This window comes from Thermobia domestica, chromosome 1 (assembly GCF_964235325.1).
Source record: "Thermobia domestica chromosome 1, izTheDome1.hap1.1, whole genome shotgun sequence".
In the NCBI taxonomy this organism is placed as follows: Eukaryota; Metazoa; Arthropoda; class Insecta; order Zygentoma; family Lepismatidae; genus Thermobia; species Thermobia domestica.
The window spans coordinates 137169728-137189179 of NC_137454.1; the positions used below are offsets into that span (position 1 = coordinate 137169728).

Below are 19452 nucleotides of genomic sequence, written 5' to 3' on the forward strand. Positions count from 1 at the left end.
CATTTTTACAAAAAAATAATTTTCGAATATCAATTAAGGTTCCCTTATTTTGTTTTTGTGTAAATAAATACATATTCCTTTCATTTAATAATTCAACCGTGTGCGTAGGTTTTCTCGGGGTTCTCTTCTTTCCTACCACATTCTTTATGCCACCATTTCATTTATTTCTCATCATAAGAATTTCCTTTAGTCTAGCCGGCATAATCGTGGGACGTAAAACTTAAATATTTCATTTCATCTATATATTAATAGCGGTGTCTGTGAACAAAAGACTTTAGTTCCAAATTGAAAGTGGCTATGATTGTGACTCTTAATTTCTTAAACCACCCGAATGATCTCGATCAAATTTTGACGTAGATGCAGTTCTGGCTTAGGAGTGTTTTTAACTATTCACTTTGACGTTAGAGCTTAGGGGAGGGAGAGGAGGAGGAATTATACAAAAATAAATAAACCTTAATAATACTTGAATCGAACTACCAATCTCGATCAAATTTTCAACATAGATGGCATTCGTGCCTGGGATGGATTTTACCATTTCACTTTTATGAAACAAAGTTGGCAATGGGGAGGAGGTGGAGATATACAAAAATCAATAAACATAAAAATAAAAGTGCTCAGGTTTGTGAGTTAATAACTCTTGAACCACCCGATCGATCTCAATCAAATTTTCAGTATAGGTGAAGTTGGAACCTGAGACGTTTTTTTATTATTTCATTTTGATGGTAGAACTTAGGGGAGGGGAGGGGAGGGGAGGAGGGCAAATATATGAAAATGAATAAAACTTAATAACTCTTGAATCACCCGGCCGATCTCGATCAAACTTTTAACATTGATAAGGTCCGTACCTGGAATGTTTTCATCATTTTACTTTGACGGCACAATGTAGAGGAGGTTAAGGGGGACATATACGTAAGAAAAAAATAAAATAGAATAGAAGAAATATAAAGTAAGTGTTTTTGTGACTTCATCACGCTTAAACCACCGAACCGATCTTAATCAAATTATCAACATAGATGAGGTTCGGACCTGAGGTGGTTTTCATCATATTCCTTTGACGATAGAACTTAGGGTAGGAGGAGAGGAGGGGAGAGATATAGAAAAATAAATAAGACTTAGTAACTCTTGAACCAACCACCCGACCGATCTCGGTCAAATTTTCAACATACATGACATTCGGGATTGGGATAATTTTTATCATGCCATTCCCCCCAACATGGGAAGGGGAGAGGGTTATATAAAAATCACCGAAAATGACCAATATCAAAGAACTCTTTATTAATAGTAAAAATGGAACATAATACTATTTTCTTAATTTTACCCAGCGAAATTGGGTTGCGTCTTGGATTCGAGGACGTCTTAAATTCGAGTAATTATCGAGAAATTCTTAATTAAAGATGTTATTAACGTGTTATTAAAGCTACTTTGCTAGCCATAAATATTTTAAATTTTCTATTATATTCAATTATTCAGACAACAATTGTGTCCTGCGTGCGGGTTTGTCAGTTTTGTAATTGTAAACGAAGAAGAATATCTTATACACTAGAGTCACAAAGTTTATAAAATGTCAGTCCTGAAGGAGAAAGTAAATTATGGTTGCGTATGTAATTTTCAAATTATGTTTGAGATTCTTAGCTGTAGTGTTTAATTTTCATATCTGATTTGTTTCAATTTTATCTTCTCTCTCGTTTTTGGACCAATGTTCATTTCTAAGAGCACCAGAAGGGTAGATCTCGAGTATCACTTTTGATTCGCGGACTACAGTTTGCAACACACTGGGCTTGAGTATATGCCTATTTACGGAAGGCAAGGGGACTAAAAGATTTGGTACTTAATATTGAAGATAGTCGTATATCCGTTGTATGTCATAGCCTATGTCGTTTCCATGTTCAGCTTGAAAAATATACAAATGATTCTTGATGCACTGCACTATAATTGATTTACATATTCGGAAGACACGGGTGAGATCTTGGATTTAATACATACATTTCGCGGATTGCCCAGAGGGAGGTTCTTTTGTCTCAAACTCCTTTAAAGACCTGTTTAGTGTGTGTGTGGTGTCGGGGAAAATATTTTGAGATGATTTGATATTGAGTTTAACGTCCCGTTCAGCAGCGAGGTTATATGAGACGTGGACCTACTGATTAACGTGGAATTCGGAACACATGAGCTCCCGTCGGGAATCGAACCCGGGCCTCCCACGCCAAAGGCGCGTACGCTAACCGCTTAGCCACGGAGGAGCTCGGGAAGATATGTTATTGTTGTTACACAAAGAATATAAACTAGAATCGAATGAGCCATAAATAAATGAATGATAGGAATTCGGAATACCATGATATCGTACTTGGAGTCTAAACATGAATGAGGAGAGGGATAATGTGTCAAAAAGAATTTAACTATATCTTATAAAATAGATTATTAGTGTTATTAGATTTATTGCATATCCCTCATATAATATTTCCGACTACACCAGAGATAGAGGTATTAGAACTCCTACGTATAGTCGAATTTTATATGTAAACGATATGTACGTAAACATTTTTGTTACCATGTCAGCACTCAATTACTTGTGTTACTAGCATATTACTGAAAACCATTAGAGTATTGTTCATGTAATACTCGTGCAACGAAAATTTTAAAGAAAGGGGGCACGGTGTCTCAGTAGTAAGGTGCTTACCTCTGAAGCATCTAGTCCCTGACTCGATCCCACGTAAGTTTGTGGTGGACAATATTTTCATGGATTTTCTCTTTTCATCTAACATTCTCATTCAATTAATTCCTCCATTATCATTAACTTGTCTAAATCATCGATTGCCTTAGTCTACGGTCATAATCGTTGGACTTTAAACTGAAAGACTTTATTTTTTAAATTTTTACTTTAAAGATAGATTTAGTTTAAATAACTGCCTTAATAGTGCGAGATCATTGCATATGTTTCAAATTTGAAATATTAACTGTTGAAATGAATATTCCCATATATTTTCTTTTCTCTTTCTCCTTTCTTTGTTATTAATATACCCAAAATAAAATCCTGATCTCGAAAATATGATATAATTTGAAAATTTTAATCAATATGTTATTGCTGATGTGTAGAACAGTATACACATCTATAAAGTATTGAACAGTGAATTCTGTGCTTAAAAATCTTAAGTCAACAATTTCCATACAAAAGTTAGTTGGTAAGCCTGATTGGGATGAAGAGACCTCGAAGCTTCAAAACGACCTGTTTGGATATCCATTTGGGGAGGAAGAGACCTTTTTTTGGGGACGAAGAGACCTTACGGGGACAAAGTGACCGCTTGTGCTTTCTGGAGAAAATTGCAAGAGGTCGATACGTCCCAAAATGGGGACCAAGAAACCTGTTCAAGATATCTATCTATCTATCTATCTATCTATCTATCTATCTATCTATCTATCTATATATATATATATATATATATATATATATATATATATATATATATATATATATTACTTAGAAAACTTATATTGATATTTAAAAATGGACATACCTAGGTACATGAAATGAAGAACAAGAGAACTTCTGTGTTGGAAATCGAACATAATGTTCTCGATTTCGAACTGAAAACAATCAGGACGATGCGATAGTTCGAAAAAGTCGGAATGCTTTCGGATTAAAATTGAAGTCTACAGTCACTTCATGTGTGAATGATAGATTTTAGAAAATTTCTAGTTTTACGTTTCCAGGCTTATGCCCTGGGAACTAAAGGAGAAGGATATAATGAAATTTAAATTATCATGAAAACATTGATGGAATGGACATGGAAGAAACGGGAAAATTTCGAGAAAAATCAGAGTATGATGTTGTTTACCATAAACTCACATAGTCTGTGATCACATCGAGGATTTTTCGCACTACAGGCGAGGTCTCTAGTACTGAGTCATATTATTCCCAGTAGATTTTTAAATTATTACAACGTCAACGGGTATTATTTTTCTTTCCACAAATGAAAAATTTATTCACCAAACGAATAGGTATTAGTGTTCTCATTTCGTACTCAGAAGATCCTTGATTTGAATCTCGCAGTACTAGATTATGATATTTATGAAGTAATTAGCAAATTACTTGCGAAGATCGTAATATTTCATCATACACTTATCCAAAAATAGCATCCAAATGGTGAAACAGGCAGGTGTAGCAAAGTAATGAGCTGCATGAATTCAAGTCAGCTCGGTTTTTTAGAAGGTTCAGAATGCACTAGTGTTGCGGATGCTTGGCTTGAACTTAGTGATAGCATTAAAACTTCAGCAACAGAAAAATTAGGGCACAAGGAAATACATAGGAACAACCATGGTTCGACTAGGAACGCACTAAACTAGCATAGAAGAGAAAACAGTCAAAACTGCATTGACTACAACATTCAAACGATATAACTACACAAAATGTTGTTGACATTAGGCGGAAAACTTCCAAAACTTTTAGAACAAAGAAACGCGATTTTTTGAAAGTTAAAATTAATGAACTTGAAGATAATAGTAAAAACAAAAACATTCAGAACATGTATAAGGGCACCAACGAAATTAAGAAAGGTATCAATCTCGGGCATGTATATTAAAGAAGGCCGATGAAACAATTCTTACTGATACAGATACCATTTTCAATATTTGACGAGGCACTTAACAATCAAACAAAAACTAATGTTCGTGGTGAAAGGAAAATGCTCACAGCAGAGCCTAACCGAACAGAGGTAGAAATTGCTATAAAGAGACTAAAGAAACAAATATCCAGGTATAGGTGAAATTCTGGCTAAGTTAATTTTAGCTGGAGGAGAAAAAATATGGATCAAGATTCACAAACTCATTCTCCTTATCTGGAACAAGGAGGAATTACCACAAGAGTGGAAAGAATCAGTCATTATTCCAATTCACGAGAAAGGCGACAAAACTAATTGTAATAATTATCGAGGCATCCCTTTTGTCAAGATTCTATAAAATCCTCTCAAACATTCTGTTAGGAAGATTGACCCCATATGCAGTTAAAATTATTGGAGAATATCAGTGCGGATTTTGCCGAAATCGATTAACTATTGTCTAGATATTTACCATTTGACAAATACTCGAATACTCTGGTACATTAACTATTTATTGATTTTAGAAAGGACTAAGAGTTAGGAGGAATACATTGTATAACATTCTTACAGAATTTGGAATATAGGAAAAGTTAGTTAAATTAATTAATACGAAATTGGCTGGGACTGTAATACTGCAAATTATGGATTCGTCAAAATATCAAATAATACTTTTGACAAAATGGATACTTTCAAATAGCTAGATCAATTATTAACCGACCAAAGCCATATTCAAGAAGAAAGTAAATGTTGACTGAAAGCATTTTGTCTTCGCGAATCCTGTCGAGGAATTTGAAGCTTAAAATAAATATAAAACGATAATCATGCCTGGTGTGCTGTATGGTTGCAATACATGGTCACTTACTCTGAGAGAAGAACTCAGACTGAAAGTATTCGAGAATAAAATCCTCAGATGAATATTCAGATCCAGGGGAACGGGAATGGAGAATTGCGGAAACTTCATAATGAGGAACTGCACAATTTATACCGTTTACCGGACATAATTAGGGCCATTAAGTCTAGTAGGCTCAGATAGGCAGATCATGTAGCCAGCATGAAAGGAAGTAGGAACGCTTTCAAAATCTTAACTGGAAACCCAATCGGAAAACGATCATTAAGAAGACCTAGGTGTAGGTGGGGGGACAATATTAAGATGACTCTCCCAGACACAGAAATACAAAATAGAAACTGGTTACAGTTGGCTAAGGACAGAAGTCAATGGAGAGCTTTTGTGAACGTAGAATTGAACCTCTGGGTTCCATAGGCCATAGAGTTAGTTAGTAGTTAATACATTGTACATTCATTAACATGGACAAATTGGTTATTAATTAATAAGTTTATAGATTATATACACTTGTTCAATGGAAGAGACTGATAGTTGTTTCAAATTACTGTACTACCAGAAGTGTTTATGTTTAAAATCATTAGTTCACACATTCAATATCGACAGATCTTTAGAAGCGTGTTCAAACTTAAGAAAATACCTAACTCCTAAATTTGTTATAGTTATGCTTGCTTACTGATTCGTGGAAGATATTATGCACCACTGAACCTGTACAATCATTCAACTTTAAAATTATTCGAAAAGTTGAGTGATTACGTTTTTCTGGTAAGATCAATTAAATATACATTAAAGTAATCAATACATAACAATATTGGTCCGTCCTAGTTTGCTTGACTACTCAACAAAGACATATTTCAAGTGATTTAATACATTTATGAGGTCACTGCAAAATTTCAATTACTCAAGGTTGTAGCCACACCTTTATTGTACTTGATAAAATATTGAAATTTTATACAATTTGTACGTTAAAAATACTTAGATTTTTACTTACAAAATGTGGAATTTAATCAATGATAATAATGATATCAATTGCTGGGTATTCAAATATGGTAATTACGTGGAGCTGGAAAGTTACTTTTTATTACTTGCGTTCATAATAGAATAATTATGCACATATAAACAATGAAAATAAGAAATAAATAAGAAAATCAGCTTTAGTTGTCCTCATAAAGCCGTTTAGAAGAAATTTTAGTTACTTGTCTATGTTAACTGAGCACTCATAAAATTATTCTCATTCTATACCCCAATTTCATTTTCCTCAGCAAATTTGATAAACATGTCAAAGGATAATTAAATTTCAAGTTAGATAAAGTATTTTTAGATACTTTATCAGTTTGTCCCTCTAGGATAAATTTGACTATGGTTACTTTAAATCATCGTTAAACGTGACCTAATAATGCTATCAGAATTGATCAACATTTTAAAGGATTTTGAAGTTACACATAGAGGATTCGAAGGATGACAGTGAAACCTATCTAATTGCAGAAGGATAGAATTCTACAAAAATGTAGTATACGTTTTACTTAAAATACAAGTACGTGATTCATTATAAATTCCTTTCTTTTTTGTATATAATATGCCACATTGCTTTGTTCATTATAAAATTAACGTTACTGCACGTCTACTGCCTTTACATTAAGTTACGACGTAAATTCGTGAGTTGATGGTAATTAGTGCTCAAAATACCATACATAAGGAAGTAAGTGGACCCATTTCTCCTATTGTAGATTATCTAATACAAACTTAGTAGCCTTTTCTTTGAGGTGAATCTGAAGACTTCGAAATGGACAAATATGTGCTTAATTAATAATGTGCATCACAGAAACAAACGTTTTCTGATCATCATACTCTCTCCTTCTCTCTCTCTCTCTACGGAATTCCAATAGTATGATTCAAATTGCAAATATACAGGGTGTTTCAAGACTATTTCGACAACGTTTGGGAGGTGATTCTTGACACTAAGATAAGACGAAAAGTATATACAAACCTGGGTGCACAAATGCTTCCTTTCGAAGTTATAGGCTGCCGAAAACATTAAAAAGAATGAACTTTAAAGCTCCATAACTACAATGCTATGGGACCTACCGTAGTCGGGTCAGGACTTCACTTAGGAACTAGTATGTGCCGAATGCAAATATGCATGTCTCAGAATCCTGCGGTACTTCTGCAACAATTTTTGTAGAGGTAGTTGATGAGAACTTCAAATTATATGTCCGTAGCAAACTCCCTCCATAAAAAATTTTTGCATGAGTAGCTTAGGATTCTGAAAGTTGGATATTTGGATAGAGCACATACTAGTTCCTAAGTGAAGTCTTGACCCGACTACGGTAGGTCTCATAGCATTAGAGCTATAGACCTTTTTTTCATGTTTTCGGCAGCCTATAACTCCGAAAGGAGCATTTGTGCACCCAGGTTGGTCTATGCTTTTTGTCTTATCTTGGTGTCAGGAATCACCTCCCAAACGTTGTCGGTGTTGGTTTGAAACACCCTGTATAAACGTTAAGATTATAATAAAACGTTTAAACGGTTGAAATTCATGATAAAGCTAAACTGGTGAACATGATGCAAACAAACGCAGACTAACTCTGTGTCACACTTTTCATTGGCTTTTGTTTCTTGAAGTTTTGCATCCATTTTCAGACCAACGCTATAGAGGATGAAGACTTACTGGAATTTGAACCACCATAATGTGTTCAAGTGTTAACCGCACTTATACGCGCTAACCGCTAGACAAGCAGAAGAGATTTTTGAAGCAGCTCTAAGTAATAAATGTTATTTAATTAATTTGTGCACATCAGCGCCATGTAATTACTTCCCTTAACAGATTTGTTAAATATTCAAATCCGAATTTTGATGGAAAATAATTGGGGAACAAAAATTCTCACTCCATAATATTGGATTGCATCCTAAGCTTGTAAAAATCTACCACTGTCAAATTTATTGGTTAAGCTCGAATGAGTTTCATCGATCGCGTTTAGTATTCTTTTTCTTTTTCTTCTCTTTCTTTCCAAAATTTAACTACGTTCAAATCTCAACTTTGATGGCAAATAATTCGAAACCTAAAGGTCTCCTCTTTATCATTGCTCACGTAGTGGTAGACCTTGATACGCTTTCTGGGAATATGAAATATTAGATTGTGTAAATGTTTGGTTCCAGATTTATTGGGCCATCAAAACGTTGTTAAAAATAAATCGAAACCCGAACTTTTATTAACAATGACTCGATAACGAAACCTCTGCGCACCAGAATACGTCGTATGGGCACTAATCTCGTCAAGCTTTATTACCATGCCACTTGTGGACAAGATCGAATGAGTTTCATCGATCGCGTACGATATATACAATGTATTCATTATCTTTGTAATTGATTTTTTTTAAAAAAAAAAAAAGAAAAATAAATGAAGAACGACGGCGGTTGACTCCTTAAAATAAAATCAAATGAAAGATGGTAACAGGGAAAGGATTTATTATACTATCTATTTTGTAGCTTAATTTTATTTTTTGAGTGGGCTGTTGTCTTTCTTTGGCGTCGTTCCTGATCTTTAGAAAGCCTACACAATTACATCTCTTGAAGGAAATCACGTCAATAAAAATTAAACTTTTATTGTTTCAAACGAAGTAAAGGAAATTAATGCTCTAATTTTTATTTACAAGAATTAAAATATTAAGTTTTTCCTCTTAGTTGGAAGCGGTGCAAGTTTAACATTTTACCAATCCCACTTCCCTCAAGAACCTCTGCCACAATGTTGTTTTTCCACATGAACGATCGCTGTTCGAACTATATAGTGTGCTCTTTAGAGGTGAACATTCTCTTATTGAACTATTGTGACCCTAGCTCTGAAATTAATAAATATTATAGACACTACAGTCAAATACATTTTGTTATGTTATTAATATTACTCAAAATTGATTTGGCTTATCAAATTTTCTTTTAATTGTTTCTGACCTTGATATATATACATATTCTCCTTTCAAGGTTCTAAAGAAGAAAATAAAATGAAGATTCCAATAACTGCATTCTCTGTTATCTTGGGATTGTATGCAGTAGCAGTGTTGACACCTACTGAAACGGCAGTAGCACCAACTTACATTCAATGCCAATCACCTGACGATTGCGAGCCAGGAGAATGCTGTGTTCTTGGTAAGCTATAATAAATGAATAAATATTATTTCTATACTGTAGAACATAGATATAAACTAACCTGGTTATTCATTATGATTTTCTACGTCATTTCTATCGCTAATGCTATCTTATTACTAATTTCTATCGAATGGGCTTTAATTTTCTTTATTTACCTATTTAAAATGTCTCACTTCTGGGGTTGACGTATGTCTCACAAATATAATGTCCCGTTCTAATATCTATCTCAATCAATTGGATAAAAAAAATACAGTTTTTCTCCTTGGAAATGTGGTTAGCTCATTCTCCTCGAAGGCAAACCATCTTAACTCAGTGAAAATTTTGGAAGTTGTTGATTAAAAGGGATAAACCACAATGTGGCAATCAAATTATTTCTATTTTGTTCATAAGATACGTTCTCATGGCTCCTGCAGTAGCCTGTAATCTAGTCAGTTTCAAATGAATAGAATTTTCCTAATATATATATTATCTGCAGTGTCTAATAAACATTTTACATTTAAGAATTACAACAGTTTTTAAATAAAAATCTTAATCGACTTCTACACAGCATTCGTTGAGATGTTTCATATGCTAGCTCCATACATTTTCATCAGGTTCTAAAGCAGTGTTTAATTCAGGCATGTTCAGGGGACTAAGCCCCCCTAGAATATATATATATAGACATACATTGAAATATTTGCCTTTTTTCTGTTTAATTTTTTCGGAAATAAAAGTCTTAAAAACAAAGATTTTATTTTTTAAAAAAAGAAAATAATTTCTTTTTTGCCCAACCTAATTGTTCTAATTAACAAACTGCGTTTTTGTATAAAGTCGAAGTTGAATAAAAACTTGGAAGTTAGATACAGACACACACAAACGCTTTACAACGTTAGTTAGGGGAAAATGGCAACATGTTGGTTATTACAACCGACCAGACAACAACAGGTCGCGAGTTTTGTTGCGACAGATTCCTGTTGTTCTATTGCAATCTGGAACAGAGCTCCTCCTTAAATTTTTATTGCCCCCTTGTACAAAAGTCTAAATTCAACACTGATCTAAGGAAATTTATATGGAACCACGGGGAAGATATCCTCTTTCAAATAGAAAAAGAAGCATCAAAAAATGGTTCTCATGTGTTGAAGTTATGTGTGAACATATATAGACCTATAATATAAACCACAGAGCATTATTATACAAGCCAAAATAAAGCAAATATATATATAGATATATATCTTTCGAGTCCTCAACCTCAACTGGAGACACAAATTGCACTATGTGGCAACGTCGCAAATAAAGAACCATAGAATAGATCTACCAATCTATCAAATAATTATATCGATTCTTTCCAGATGGCAGCTAAAGTCGATATTGATTGACACTGGCATCATTTATTTGTGTAGCAATCGATTCAACTGCTTGTATTCGTAGAGTAACATGGGCGCCCGAAGGGAGGGCAGGGTGGGACCCGGGCCCCCCTCTGGTTCACGAAAATGTATACGTAATATATCAAATCACGTATATTAAATACCAGAAATATCAGACGTAATATAGCAACCGTGGAGATGGGCCCCCCTCTAGAAAATTTTCTTCTGGCCCTCCTGTAGAGTAATGCTAATGGTTCCAAGTTAATCTGCGACGTTGCCACATTGTGTAATTTTGATTCCCCATATCGGCTGAAGGAGGCCTCTAAGGGCATACCATCATATAACATTTTCGCTTTATTTTGGCCTGTAAAATAGTACTCTGTGGTCCGTGGGCGCCATTTTTAGAACACTCGAGATACTGTATATAAGCCGACTGAATGAAGTTTTTTTTTTTTTTTTCAGTCGGTTAAAATGCACTTTCAAATTTAGCAAACAACATGATTAACACTATGATATTTTTTTTCCCGTTAAGTTGTAATTTTCTTGTACTGGTTCTGAAATGTGCACTTAAAATTATTTTCCTATTTTCCCTTGATTTAACTATATTGCTGACATTTTTATTATAATTAATTTACTGATCTTTCACCTCATAAGGGAAGGCACTCTGTTATCATTCATTTCAACATTACAGATTCCTGAGTTATGCATATCTCTAGAATTTCGGTTTATATTATAACTTTAGTCCATCTTATATCTGTTCATTGATATCTGCAGTAATATGACGAAATGCATATTGCCTAGGAAACGGGGTTAAAACTGACGGGGAACGGAGAGAATGCCATCCTCCCACCTCCAAAAATGTGTATGGCGGCCCTTTCATTAGTCATACCTTTATGAACTTAAATATAGAATTCGTAATATTAAAGTGTAAATTACCATGAAAATTAATATTTTTTTTCCTCAAATCTTAGGGCTGTAGTCTAGACTTACGTTGGAACAGTTACCGTGGAAATTCTAATCCATTGATGAATGTTTGATATTTGATCATTTTAATGATTATTGAACGGAACTGAACGTTTTAGTGAACAGAAACGAAGAACATTTTAATGATTCTTTTCTCCATAGTTATTACAAGTTAATTGTATTTTTAATAGAATTCGTTTGTATATCTGCAATTAACATTATTATTAAAAGAATAGTATTAAGAAATTTTATGTAACTTTCAGTTACATAGACTGATTATAGCTTCCTCGTGCGTATGTGGTTAGCACACGCACTTTTGGTATGCGAGACCTGAGTTTAAATAAATCATTTGCGCCAATTAGAGATCATTTGCTCCAGACTAAAAATAAATTAACCGACCAGATCCACCTATGCATGGTAAACAGAGAAAGTACTAGAACAAATGCACCTTACCCCTAGAAGCTTCTAAAGATTTATATAATAATAATAATAATAATAATAATAATAATAATAATAATAATAATAATAATAATAATAATAATAATAATAATAATAATAATGTTTGAAATATGTTTATTGGAAGCAAACAGCATTACAGCCACAGGTACCCCAAAGAAAGAAAAAAACGTTTTTACAAGCATAGGGCGCATGCAAATAAAATTAACAACATACAACTGATTATACAAAAATAGATGAAATGGGTAAAAATATTAGTTCAGAAAAATAACATAAAAACATGCAGTATCTGTTACAAACTGGGAAATATGAAAATAACAATAGTAAAAGAAAATAAGCATAATTAATATGCATGTAGGAAAGGTATACCATATAGGATAAGTATACAGTGTAAAATTCAAAAATAGATTATTATTGACCATGTAGTTGTAACAGTTTACAAAATATTAAAACAAACAAAAAAAATGTTCAAAAAGACACTATGTAGCTGCTATTACAAATTGAAAATAAATATTTCTAAGTTAAACACATCAAGTCAAATACACTGATTCATAAAGCTAGTAATAATGACGAAAATAAAATAAGCATAAAAAAATTACATATGACACAAATAAAGATCCATGACCAAGTTTAAAAAAAAAAGTGCAGTATACGTAGTAAGGAAGGAATTAAGCATTGAAGAAAAGAAAAGATGATAGGAAAATAAAAGACGAGAGAATAATAAAAAACTAACAAAAGATAAAAAGATCCTTCAAATGGCACCTTACAAACTTTACAAAATGACCTCCAGAAATATAATAAAAATAAGAAACAAACATGTGTATCTGTTCAGAATTAAAAAGGTTCTTACAATTTGATTAAAAAATACAATATATATATATATATATATATATATATATATATATATATATATATATATATATATATATATATATATAACAAATCCATCCATACAGTATTTAGTGGAAATACAAAACAAAATTAAGACAATCAGTTGCAAGGCTAAAAATATTGAAACATTTCATAGTTTATTTAAAAAAATAAAAAAATAATTCACGCGCCTTCTTGAAACTCTTATGAAACAAGTCAAGAACCGGATAAAAGTTATTAGCTGTTTCTATACTTTTATAGATTGAAGCCCTAATTAGATATTTTCTAATAAAGGGAACAAATTTCCTAATATTTCTGTAAGAAATTTTTAAAGAAAAAAGTTCTCCAGAACAAAATCACCATGCAGAATAACATGAAAAAAATTTCAAGTCAAAGAGCCGACGCCTGTCAGACAGAAGGATAAGATTAAGATCTACCCTTATGTCTGACAAGCTCGCCTCTCCTATTTCTTTAAACTTCCATTTTAACCAGGCTAGGAATGAATTTTGAACTGATTCAATCGAAGAACTAAAATATTTTGCTTCACTATTCCAAATTACTGTACAATATTCAAGATGAGACCTAACATTACACATATAGAGAATTTTACAGGTGTTAATATTAGTAAAGTTTCGACATAACCATTTGAGCATTGTTAAGTTCCTCCTAGCTTTGGAGATTACAACTTGAAGATTTTTCTGAAAAAGCAGTTTTTCATCCAATATTACTCCTAAATCTCTAACATGCTTAACGAATTGGATACGCTGATTTCCTATCCTGTATTTGTAGATGGAAGGGTTAACTTTTCTCGAAAATGTTATTCCTTGCGTTTTATTAAAGTTCAGGGGTAGGGAATTCTCTTCGGACCATTTCACTATGATATTTTGGCTATTTTTTTGCAAAGTATCTTGATTTCTTTTGGACTTAATTTGACTGAAAATTTTAATATCAGCATATAACAGATATTTACAAGTTAAATCAACACAAATGTCATTAATATATAGCAAAAACAATAGAGGACCAAGATTAGAACCCTGGGGTACCCCGGAAGTATTACTATGAATAGCAGGCAGTTTCCCTTTATATTTTACTACAAATTTCCTTTCATTTAAATATAAAGTCAACCAATCAATAACACAGTTAGGCAAGTTATATCTTTTCAATTTGTTTATCAACAAGTAATGTGGTAATTTATCGAATGCCTTAGCAAAGTCCAAGTAAATAGCGTCAACTTGACCACCACCAGCCCAAATAACTGGAAGCGTATAATGCATAAAACTTGCTAAATTAGTTATTACAGATTTACCAGCCATAAATCCATGTTGGTTTATATTAATTTCATTCTTTGCTTTATTATAAGCATATTTATAGATTATTTTCTCAAAGATTTTCGGAATTACCTTCATTACAGAGATTGGTCGAAAATCATTAATAGACTTTCCATTAGTTTTAGGTATGGGTGTTATAGAAACCAATTTCCATACATCAGGATAATTACAAGTGGATAAACTCCAATTAAACAAAGAAGACAATATTGGTGCAATTGTTTCACCTATTCCTTTAATAATGAAAACTGGAATTCCGTCTATCCCGCTTGACGATTTAATCTTTAAAGTTCTGATAGCTTCCAATACATGTTGAGTAGTAATTTCTGGGGGTTTAACTTGACCAAATTCTTCAAATGAACATAAATTGTTAGTAACACTAACCGAGTTTCAAAGACTGATGAAAAATATTTGGCAAACTTTTCAGCCAACATACTATCATGAGATAAAATTGTTTCATTTTCAACTTGTTTCTTTACTAGTAACGTCGTTCATTCAAAGTTCTCTTTTTTCAAAAGATCAAGCTCCTCCTTTATTATACCAAATTCATGTAATTCTAGTCTTATTCTGTTTATACCCTGTTCAAACAACTTAGATATGGATTCAAGATCAGTAAATGATCCTTTACATCTATTTCACACAAATAATTTTCTTTCGTTTGCGCATTTGCTAAATCATCAGTTGATTTACCCAGAGTTGAACCTCCGGCCACCCCAGGAGAACGATCTTGGCCAGTTTTCAATTTCAGAACACAAATATTACACTTGTAATTATTTATATGAACATTGTTTCCATCATTATATTGTCCAAAACAAGATAAATGACTTTTGCTCGAACATAAAATACATCTTACTGTCTTCTGCCTATCGTACACATAATGGACAATTATCCGAAGAAGGTGCCATCAAACAAAAACATAAATATTAAAAGAAAAAGCAAACAAAAAATTCACACTCTGTGGCCAGAGTGGAGACAAATTAATGGATTCAAAAAAGACGCTTCTCGACCTGCCAGAGGATCTAAAAGAAATGAAGACCTCACGACCCTTCAATTGTTACGGTAGCTGGAGTTGGAAAAGAAAAAAAATGTAGAGTTCTCTTTTTAGCCACCGAGAGCCCTACTGCAGCACACAAACACTGTAGCACGACCGAACGACGTAACCACGGTGAATGGCTGACTTACTGCTCACGGTGTTACCAGACCCAACCGGCCAAAGTTAAAAAAAAAAAAAAACTCATTGGCTCTCTAGGAGGAAGGGACAGTCGCTCAAAATGGTAATTGCCAGAAACGGAGGAAATGCAGAAATCCTATGATAATAGAGTGACTATGGGGCCAAAGGCCGAGAAGCGATCTTATTATTATTATTATTATTATTATTATTATTATTATTATTATTATTATTATTATTATTATTATTATTATTATTATTATTATTATTATTATTATTATTATTATAGTTAACGAATGATAAATGAATAAGTCAGTATCAATTTAGGGGTCACACGAAACTTTTAGGGGCGCCAATGAACTTCCAGACACTCCTCTAACGACGTCACTGAGGTGAAGTACAATGTATTCGGTGAACGTTATTAAATGTCATGAGCGGACCGCAATAATGAAGCTAAAACTGTGTAGAATATATCGTCATATGAGAACCAGAGGAGTGTAACTCCATTTTCGTAGGTTACAGGAGAGAGGGGAAAAAGTTGTTGTTTTTTTTTCTTTCTTTCAAACAAATGTTGCTTTAATAAGATGGTAAACACATTATTACATAGCAGACAAGTCAATGACAAAGTCAACTTCAATAACACTCAAATATCATAACACCAAGTAAGGCTTCCAGAACTAAGTTCATAACCCAAGCAAACAAAAATTCCATTCTTGGAGTTAGGGTCTACGTACCTTTGGTTCTCATACGATGATATGTAAGTTAGAAAATAGATTCGTAGGATAAATACATAGCTCTATGTGCGGGAGTTCTCCAAGTTATGTGGAGCCAACACTAAACATTTCAAAGATAGGTACTGACTTCTTTGTTGAGTAATTTAGCAGTTATGAAGACCAAACTTTGATATACAGATTATCTTTCAAGTTAGAGCGAAGCGGCTAAAACTTCTTTACAAAATTTATCCTTATTCGATATGAAAAAGATGCAATGGAGAATAAACAAATGCACTTCCGGGAAGAACAAAGCGCTCAATTCGTTCTTATAATGTAAGCCCCATTCCTTCAATAATGTAATTTGAATAATGGAATTGCTTTACACATATGTACTTTAACGCCTTATATGTATTTCACTAATACATATATTTTAACTGACACTGTTTCAAAATGGTGATGAACTTCAAGATATTTTGTTTTCCAATGACTGAAAATAACGTCTGCACCTGTACCTTGGGTGTCCTAACTTCTTTGCTAGTCTCCTGCCTCCACTATAGCTCTCTTAGCCACTTTTTAGCGAATCATGAAGAAAATCCACCTGTTAAACATTTAATTTCTTAAAAGGGTTATATGATATTTGCATAAATTGTTCTATATGTTTAGGCGTAACTTAGCTCCATTGGGAGAATTTTCGGTGAGTATTCCTCGGTGGTTTAACCTAATTAAAATTTTAGATTTTATGATTCTTACTAGAAATGTTTTGTCCATCATTCACAATTTGGTCGAGACCTGTCAAGCAAAGAAGGTAATGTCTTCGAGATAATTGATTTTCGCTCCCTAATATTAACTACAGCAATTTTAAATCTTGCTATAATGATTTTCTTTTTGTTTGCTTCCAGGAATGGAAAGGTACAGTATCCCGATGTGCAAACCTCACGTACCTTCTGCAGGAAGTTGTAAACCTATGAACGAAGCCATTAACACCACTGTGTATTATCCTAATGGCAATGCAGTCAATCTTACCAATGTTCATCTTCTATATTGTCCTTGTGAAACTGACCTCGTTTGTGGACGAAAATCTATGACCTGTGCAACAAGTGTGGACATGTAATACGGATGAATAGTTAACCTTCATCCATGCTATTTATTACTATCTGCTTTACATATTGTACTGTATATACTATACACTTGTTCCAGTGAATGCTCTCTTCTTTTGAAGCATTCTGTGGGTTTGTTGCTGTTTTTTTTAAATAAAAGTAATAATAACACAAATTGTTGTTCTCTATTCTATGATAGTATATTCAATCTTTTTCCCCTTCCTCCGGAGCTACTACCGAAGTTGGTTTGTTTTTAAAATTTAACTAGGGTGTTTGTGACTTTGGTTAAATATAACTTCTCCATAGTACTAACAAAGTTTAGATATCTATGAAAAATAGAGTAAACAACACTACAAACAACCATACGTAATATGTTATATTTGAGAACAAAGAATTTAAAACTATAACATCAATGAAAAATTACTAATATTCAATGTTACAGGCGAAGAAAAGAAAAAACCGAAGTAAAATTAATTAATTCACTTTTATAGACAGTATCTACACGTCCCAAAGTTCGGTTCCTGGCAGGAGCTCATATGGTTTGGATTACACATTAATCAGTAGGTCCACGTCTCATATAGCCTTGCCGCTGAACGGGAGTTTAAACTAAAAAATTGATCATCAGTATCTACATGTCAAACTTCCCAGGGTGCTACGGTAGTTTCTATAGCTGTTTAGTAAGAAGCAATATGATGGCTTTCCATTTACTAGATCAATAAACTATCTTTGATCTAGAAAACAAAGGAACATCGCATTTATAAAAGTTCTGAGATTTGGAATCTCATGGTACGTACGACATCACCGAAGAGTATTGACGCAGTTTATCAACTGAAGACCCAGTTCATTAAACACCTGGATTGTTCGAAGTCTGAGACATTCAAATGAAGAAGTTGCAAAGTAAAGACCAATAGTGTACAACCACAGAGATGGACTCAATATTTTGCTATATAAAATACGAAATTGGATTGGCATTCTGGTTAATATAAAACCAGTTTTTAAGGTAAATGGCATCATAAAACATTCAGCGCTTCTATTTGCAGTCCCACGATCAACAATAGGTTCTTGTTCTCGGGGACCAAAAGTAATTTAGTTAAGTCTCAGCTTTGGAAAAGCACATTTAAGTTGGGCTGGAAACGGAAAACCTCTCTCCCGATCTAAGCTTCAATAACGATAATATCCATCGTTGTAAGATTACTTCCACGAATTACCAACAAATGGCTTCTAAGCTCTCTCAGCTAAATAAGTTGTAAGTAAAATACCATTATTTCCCTTACTGAAACAGATTGCTAACTAACTAACTCTATGGTTTATGGAACATGGAAGTTCAATGCCGTGTTCACAAAACCTCTCCATTGACTTCTGTCCTTAGCCAACTGTATCCAGTCTCTATTTTGTATTCCTAAACAGTTTGCTGGTGAATTAAATTTGTATAGTATTAACTTACCGTTAATTAAACACATTGTGATTAAGTACAGAAGAGCGTTGTTTATCTGTATTAATTGGGCCTGAATTTGTGCTGATAATCGAACATGTGTTTACGAATATTTAACAAAGAAAAGTATGTACGGTATAGGTTTATTTTTTCATACCATATCCTGTACTTTGTATGAAGAAATTATTAACGTATGGTGAAAAAAATGCACAAAATTTGCAACACTGCAAATCTGGCAACAGTGGACCGTGGCACACGATATGAACTATGCAGGAAGGTTAGAGTATCTGTCGTGCATTAGCAAGCGCAGGAGAAGAATGACGCACAACGAAATGAGTTTGGCGTTAAATGAGGAACGGCGTCGTAAAATAATCGTGCAATATTGGAAAGACAACCCGAATGTTAAAAAGTCAGACTTTGTGAAACACTTCCAGAGTGTGAGAGATTCAAGAGAAACTGTGTATAATATTGTGTCGAAAGTAAAGAAGGGTATAAACGTGGAAAGGAAGGTCGGC

At 33.3% G+C, this 19452-nt stretch overlaps 1 protein-coding gene across 3 annotated transcripts in view; it reads left to right on the top strand.

Annotated features, from left to right (window-relative positions):
- The window catches only part of LOC145666604 (astakine-like), a 73957-nt gene extending 56277 nt beyond the window's left edge, over positions 1-17680 (top strand). For all 3 annotated transcript variants that reach the window (XM_081734026.1, XM_081734015.1, XM_081734037.1), the window contains exons 2-3: positions 9406-9570; positions 17308-17680. In XM_081734026.1, the coding sequence (XP_081590152.1) occupies positions 9426-9570; positions 17308-17519 (357 nt within the window). In that variant the 5' untranslated portion in view covers positions 9406-9425 and the 3' untranslated portion in view covers positions 17520-17680. The remainder of the gene's footprint in view (positions 1-9405; positions 9571-17307) is intronic.
- The last annotated feature ends 1772 nt before the right edge of the window (positions 17681-19452 follow it).